Below are 7,184 nucleotides of genomic sequence, written 5' to 3'. Positions count from 1 at the left end.
CATGCCCTGTTCCTCAGGGAGGCCAATTCCAGGCTGAGCCCAGCAATCTGACCTGTAACTCCTACCTTCCCTGGCAAAACTGCTTGGGGCAAGTGGCATAACACCAAGTTCCTAAAGCCTCCTTGCTTCTCTGCTCCCCAGTTCTGCTTTTACCACAAACTCCCAGTGGATAGGGACAAAGCTGGGTTAAAGCATTTCACATTTTCTGCACACTGAAGGACAGGTTTCAGGTGAAGCTCTCCTGCAAGCTTTACTCTGGTGGTCAGGAAAAGCAAGTTTTGGCTGCTTGCAAGTCCCAAACCTGCATTTTCCCTGACTTTTCACTTTCACACACTCATCCTCCACGAGACAGATAAATTCATGCTGCTCCTTCTTTACTGCAGTCTTCAATAAAGGACTGAGAAGTAAAATAATGGAGAGGAACCTCAAATGAGTCAAGGACAAACGATATCAACAGCTGCACAAGATATCCAGAGCTTTATGAACCATAAAAGAGCATGGAGGTTTTATTCATTCAAGTAACAGTAAAGTCATTACTGCATGTACCTGAACAGCATGTGCAATTAAGTGTACACAGAACTGCTGGTTTATGGTACATTGAAGAGAAAAAAAGATTGCAGCAACACAGGTAATGCTTTAGAAAGAACAATTATAAGTACCACGGACATGGGGTTTGCTTGCTGGCATCAACAGATCCCAGGGCAAGCAGAGTCATTAACACAAGATTACACCACATACAACAAAAAAGATTAATCTTAAAGACATTAGTCCTATCCCAGCTTGCTGAGGAAGGCTTCTGGATAAGCACAGCAGGGATTTCCCATGACTGGGGCACACCTGTCAAACTGGGGCTCAGATCTGCAGTGTGAGGGGGGAACAATTCTGACAATTTTCTCCTTAATTTCATAGCTTTTGGCAACTGTCAATTAAGGCACCTAGAGGAGTTGATCCTTGTGGGTCCCTCCCAACCCAGGATTTATTCTACTGGCCCTGCAGTATTCTCAGATGATCTGTATTTTCTCAAAACCACCTCTGAGATCCTGGGCTGAGCTGCAGACAAGGCAGGACGTACCACTGGCACTCCAACCACCACTTCATGAACTAGATCCTCTTCTTAGGACACCTCTGACTTGCAAAACTAAAGCTGGTTCAGTCAGTAAGGACAGCAATAGCACTCCTGTGCTAAACTACCCCTCTCCATAAGGAGTTTTGTGGTCTGGCATGTCACATTTGCTGGGTTTTTACTGCAATGATGATCTGGAGCACAGATCTTCCCCCCCCCCCAGCAGGACACTGTTGGGTGCCTCTGCTTCAGCCTGTGCCTCACCCACACCAACAGCTCATCTGGAATATCCTGAGGGGGAAATGCTCAGCAGTTAAAGCAGAACTCAGTCCTCTCTCCCCACTAAAAGCATGGCAGAGCCTTCTGGCCCCACCAAACCCCAAACCACGAGGCAGCCTTGCAAAAGGCCCACAACAGCTTGGTTGGCTCTTGGGTTTTCTCTGACAGATGAGCCAACACAACACTGAGGAGGCATTCACAGCTCCAAATCAAGTTCCTCCTGTGATTTCCAATTATTTGGCATTTAAAAGTTAGTAAGGACAAGCAGAGTGTCCCTCCTGCACTGATCAGTCCTTTGAGGGAAGAACGAAGTGCAGCCTTCAGGTGGACACTGCCATGCTGGCCAATTCCTTGGTGTTAAATTCAGTCTTTTGGGGGGGACAGGGAAGACTCTTGGAAGTTGTTGTAGTCGTGTTTTGAATCCCAGATTTGTATCCACCTAGAAAAGAATGAACAGTTTCAGCTTCCAAAGGCACATGGAGATGCTGCTGAATTGAGTGAGCCTTAAAAGTTTTCAGAGGAAAAGTTTCCTGACCATGGCAGGAGCTGCTGCACTTCTGCAAATCCAAATACACTTCCTCTCCCAGAACCTACCAGAGGATTTGTTTTCTATCACAACGAAAATTCTGCTTCAATTACTAAAGAAATTACAGGAAGAGAGACTGCTGAGAGAGCTCCATCTCTTCCATGAAGAACTTTCAAATTCAATTCCAGATTTTGGATTCCATTGAGGCTGGAGTGAGGCTTTGAAGCACTTTGAATATTGGGAGCTACATTACTCAGGCTGCAGGTTTATCCCTAGGATTCAGATTCCAAAGGAAATGACCTGCACCTCTTTCTACTGGAGCACCAGACACCCTCTCACAACCAGAACTGAAAAATAGGCCTTAAAGACTGCCAGCTTCTATCCTAAGACTAAACAGTATTTTCCATATTACATTGCATGGCAAATTTTGAACATTTGAAGTAAATTACCCAAGGATAGCTGCTGGAATAAGGAGGATTATAGCCCCAAAGAGAAATGGGAATCCCCTCATGAAGTGCAAGGTGGCAGGGTAGAGAGAGTTGAACACTCCTGTAGCCACAAGTGAACACAGCCCTTCCACGCAGGCAACAGAAGCAAAGAGAGCACCTGGAAAAGAGATAAGAGGTTAATGGTGAGATAGGCAGGTGGTTATTGCCTGTAAACAGCTGTAACACATCACCCTCAGCGCATTCTGCCAATCTTTCCAAGGGTTTGCACTTGCCATCAGAAAGGTGTGTGAATATCAAGTGTGGTAATGTGCAACAGGCCTGGCCCGGCACATCCAGCCTGTGGCCACGACCACCTCACCAACCTGCAGGATTTCTATCAGGAGATGACCAGGATATTATCCATCAGCTGGATTGTAAATGCTCCAGGCCAGAGAACCTCTTATCACTTGTTAAACATTAAGTACAGCACAAGATTTAGCACCATAAATCCGCCGTACGTGCCATCGCCGCTCTAAAATAAGAAACCTGAGTATTGCAAAATCACCTCTGCATCGTTGCCACCTGGATTCCCTCCTCCCTTGTCTGCCCTGGAGACATTCCTGTGCTGTGTTTCACAGCAAGTGCAAACCCTCCAAACACATAACTGGACAAAAGGCAAATATGCCCCTCCTTCGGGTTATCCGTGATCTTTCACCGTGGTCAATGATACAACCCTCCAACAACACCTGGTTCTCCCCACTGTTACTGATCTACAGAGGAAAGTTATGGGCAGGAGAATGACTCTTTTCTCCTTGTTATATAATCCATTTTAACTCTTGCTCCTTGTAAAAGTTTCGGAAATGAATGTATGGATGAATGAACTATTCCTGCTTTTCTTCCCTTGCTCTCATCTCAGAAATGCAGCAAGTCTGAATCAAAGAATGACAATTATTTGGGGAAAAAAAAAATACCTTGGGCCTGAGGGTGAATGCAGACACAGAGGAGTCCAGAGGAGCCAGGGAATTCCTAACCTCCCCAGAGTCTGGTTTCAATATTCCAAGAAAAAAGTGTTTCAGGATCTGGCTTAAGCACAGTGGTCAATTCCTTACCTTGTTCTGTCTCACTGACCAGCTTGGAGAGCTTGGATCTGATGACTGGAGTGGCTGCCATGGAAAGGAACAGAATTCCGTAACCTGTGAGCAAGACACAGCACATTAGGGAAAGCTCACCTGAAAAATAAAGCCTCCCAAGTCAGTCCCAGAAATCTGCAGCTGCTGGCAGTGTCTCCCTGCTATATTTAGACACAATTCACCCTCCTGGATCTCATAAAGCACTTCAGTCTGTGTCTGCAGTTCTGGGAAACCTAATGTTCTAGGAACTACGTGGATGCACTTCCAGCTTCAGTGTTTGGCCAACACTGTGCTTAGCAAGCCACAGTTTTGCTGGTGCACAAGGCAGAACTTCCCCACGTACCCGAACTCCCCGTGAAGCACACTACCAGCGCCAATTCACCAAAAGCCTGAGAAACGGGGATTTAAGCCTTCAGCATCACCTGTAAACATCAGTGGCGTTGTGGTAGCAAGGGAAATCACCACCAGCCCAGCAATGTTGGAGATCAATCCTATCTCTGCCACCCAGGTGTCCTCAAGGCAGAGCTGCAGCAGCCTCAGCCCCGCCAGGCTGCTCAGGTAAGTCAGGTAGTTGGCGGCCGAGCCGTACCCTATGAGATCAGAAGCCCAGCACAGAGGGAAGCCGATCTCGTACAAAACATAGATGTCCTTGGCCCCGAAATGCACCGTGACAATCAGAAAGAAAGCCAGGGAGTACAGAGCCAGCTTCCACCTGGAGCTCAGGTGCTCCGGGGCCGTGTACAGCCTGTACACAGCCTTGTAGTGGCTCAGCGTCAACAGCTTGGCCGCCTTCTTCTGCTTCACCGACTCCCGGAGGAAGAAGGCGGCGTAGAGAGTGGCAGCAAGGCTGGCAGCAAAGGCCAGCCAGAAGGGGTTGATGTAGCCCTGGGCCTTGCGCCACTGGCCCCCGCCGATGCTGGCCACCATGCCTGCGGTGCCCAGGCACGCCTCGAGGATGGCCACCCGGAACGTCCGCGCGCCACGCTCGCTGGTGTCGGCCACGTAGGAGAAGCAGCTGGCCAGGATCAGGTTGTAGTCGCCCGTGAGGCCGCTCAGGATGCGTCCCAGGAGGAAGAAGGCGACGTGCAGCTCCAGGTACATAACCAGCAGGTAGATGGCTGTCTGCAGGGCCATGCCCGCAGCCGGCAGGATGAGCGCGGGGCGCCGGCCCACGCTGTCGCTCCATGCGCCGAAGAGAGTCACGGAGAACAGGCTGACAAAGAAACCTCCCAGGTTGATGTAGAGGTTCCAGTGGGACACCAGAGCTTCCACCTCCTGCAGGAGAAACAGGCAGCTGAGGAGCTCCAACAGCACCCACTGGGCTCCCCGCTCCTCCTGGGGCTCCTTGCTTCCACCAGGCTCCCTTTCCCCTCCAGGCTCCCCGCTCCCTTTGGGGGCTCACATTCCCTCCTGACTCTGCTTCCAGGGACTCCCAGCCCCTCTCAAGCTCCCTGTTCCCCCTGGGGCTCCCTGTTCGCCCGGGCACCTCTTCCCCGCTGCTCCCCCAGAGCTTCCCTCTCCCCTGGGATCTCCCGTTCACCGTGAGCCTCCCACTCCCTCCGGGGCTCCCCAGTTCCACGGACCCGCCTTTCCCCCCGGGTCCCCATCCATCCCGTGCCTCCGCTCCCCCCGGACGCCCCGTTTCCCCGGTGTCCCCACCTGCCGCAGGGGGTCGGCGGTGGCGTTGCCGTCCCCGCAGCCGGAGGACTCGGTGCTGTTGCGGTCGCTGTAGCCGTGCTCGGCTCCCAGCCGGTCCCACAGGTACTGGGTGGCCAGCGGGCCCTGAAGCCCCAGCGACACGGTGGCCAGGAACAGCAGCGGCTCCACGGCGGGCAGCGACAGGCGGCGCCGGCCGGGGGACACCGGGGGCTCGGCGGGCGGCGGAGCGGCCATGGCGGCCACGAGGGGCGGAGGCTCCGCCGGAACGGGACTGGTTCTGCTCCGCCCGGAACGGGACTGGTGCTCTGCCCCTAACGGGACCGGTTCTGCTCCGCCCGGAACGGGTCTGACACGGCTCCGCCCGGAACGGGACCGGCTCGGCTCCGCCCGGAACGGGACTGACTGGTTCTACTCCGCTCGGGATGGGGCTGACACGGCTCCGCCCGGAACGGGACTGACTGGTTCTACTCCGCTCGGGATGGGGCTGACACGCTTCCGTCCGAGTGGCACTGACACGCCTCCGCCCGGGATGGGGCTGACACGGCTCCGCTCAGCACGGTCCGGGCTCAGCTCTGCCCGGGACCGGCTCCGCTCAGCACGGTCCGGGCTCAGCTCTGCCCGGGACCGGCTCGGCTCCGCTCAGCACGGTCCGGGCTCAGCTCTGCCCGGGACCGGCTCCGCTCCCTCCGCCGGGGACCGCGGCGGTTCCCGAGACCCCTCGGCGCTGGCGCTGCAGCAAGCCCTAAAGTGCTAAAGGTGCAGCTCTGAGGGGATGATGTTCCACAAAACCATGTCATTTCTGAGGCGAGAAAAGCCCTCTGAGAGCCTCGAGTCCAAGGTTAACCCAGCACGGCCAAAGCCACCGCCAAACCTTGTCCCCAAGTGCCACATCTTCACACAGTTAAATCCCGGCAGGGATGGGGCTGCAGCACTTACCTGAGCAGCCTGTGCTAGAGCCCAAACACCCTCTGTGTGAAGAACCTGTTCCTAATATCCAGCCTAACCCCCCTGACATGCTTTCATGCTGTTCCCTCGGGTCCTGTCACTGGTCACCAGAGAGGAGAGAACAGCCCCTGCCCCTCCAACACCCTCGTGAGGAAGCTGCAGGGTGTGATGAAGGCTCCCCTCAGTGTTCTGCAGGCTCAACAAACCAAGCGAAACAAAAGTCAACATTTTAACTGCGCTAGGATCAGCAAAATATTGTATTTAGCAATATGTGATCACTTCTGTTACTTCACAGCACGTTAGAAAATACTGCTTTTCATAAAGGACAAAATAACTTAGAAACTCAGTTAATAAAGAAAGTTTTGGCTGTGCTGATTGGTTTCTTGTAAGGTTTGGCTGCCTCAAAGAGCAGATCAGGACGCAAAGACCAAGTTGTCCTTTGAATTCAAAGCACATGATTCAGAGTATTGTATTAACCTGTTTATTAGTTATTAACCTGTTATTAGTTTGGAGCAGCTCCAAACCAATGTAAATTGGCACCGCTCCTCTGACAGCACCGAGCTGCTCGTGGGCCACAGGAAAAGCTTGGACAAGATATAAACCGCTCATTTTGCAGTAAAGCACTAACAGAAATAATTTTTAGTGTCTTTGAAAGTGTTGTGACTCACATGACAGTGGCAAACATCTCTGTGGAGGTGCTGCTTTTAAAGGACAGGCACAATTCTTCAGCTGAGACCCTTCCCCACTGGTATTTGCACTCCACAAATGAGGCTGCAGCTGGAGGCCAACCTTTGTGTCACAGAGATGCAAAAACGAGGTGTTCTTTTAGATTTCCATCGCAGCCTTAGGGAATAAGAGTAAAAAGCAGAAAAAAATGACCTTGCTGTTGGCTGCTGCCACTGCACCTTGTAATTAAACATTCAATGGATGCAAGATGTGGGGGAACAGAATTAATCTGGAAGCTCTCTCTTTCTTTCTGTACCAAGGGTGAGATGCTGAGGCTCAGGGCTGGCACTGAGAAATGTGATGCTGTTGTTTGTGAGCAGTATGCCCAAGTCCAGCTTGCAAATCTGGCAGCTGATTTTCCATCATTAGCACATTCTTGAGAGAAAAGGCAGAAAAGGGAGGAGAGGCAGAAAGAGCAGAAGCTTTTT

General features: G+C 52.2%; 1 protein-coding gene across 1 annotated transcript; it reads right to left on the bottom strand.

Moving 5' to 3' along the window:
* Positions 1-490: 490 nt before the first annotated feature.
* Positions 491-5,406, bottom strand: SLC46A1 (solute carrier family 46 member 1). The gene is made up of 5 exons (XM_041482600.1): positions 5,086-5,406; positions 3,849-4,701; positions 3,406-3,489; positions 2,318-2,474; positions 491-1,781 (listed from the first exon to the last, which is right to left on the bottom strand). The coding sequence occupies exons 1-5, from the start codon at positions 5,317-5,319 to the stop codon at positions 1,706-1,708; spliced, it is 1,404 nt and encodes a 467-aa protein (XP_041338534.1). The 5' UTR covers positions 5,320-5,406; the 3' UTR covers positions 491-1,705.
* Positions 5,407-7,184: the final 1,778 nt, after the last annotated feature.

The sequence above is a fragment of the Pyrgilauda ruficollis genome, unplaced genomic scaffold (genome assembly GCF_017590135.1).
Source record: "Pyrgilauda ruficollis isolate IOZ18807 unplaced genomic scaffold, ASM1759013v1 scaffold59, whole genome shotgun sequence".
NCBI lineage: Eukaryota > Metazoa > Chordata > Aves > Passeriformes > Passeridae > Pyrgilauda > Pyrgilauda ruficollis.
This window is presented reverse-complemented; position numbering and strand designations above follow the sequence as displayed.

Coding starts and splice junctions, on each gene's coding strand:
- SLC46A1 (XM_041482600.1), bottom strand. CDS start 5,319: ATGGCCGCTCCGCCGCCCGCCGAGCCCCCGGTGTCCCCCGGCCGGCGC. Junction 4,702..5,085: donor CCGCCGACCCCCTGCGGCAG/GTGGGGACACCG, acceptor TTTCTCCTGCAG/GAGGTGGAAGCTCTGGTGTC. Junction 1,782..2,317: donor ATTCCAGCAGCTATCCTTGG/GTAATTTACTTC, acceptor ATTCTTTTCTAG/GTGGATACAAATCTGGGATT.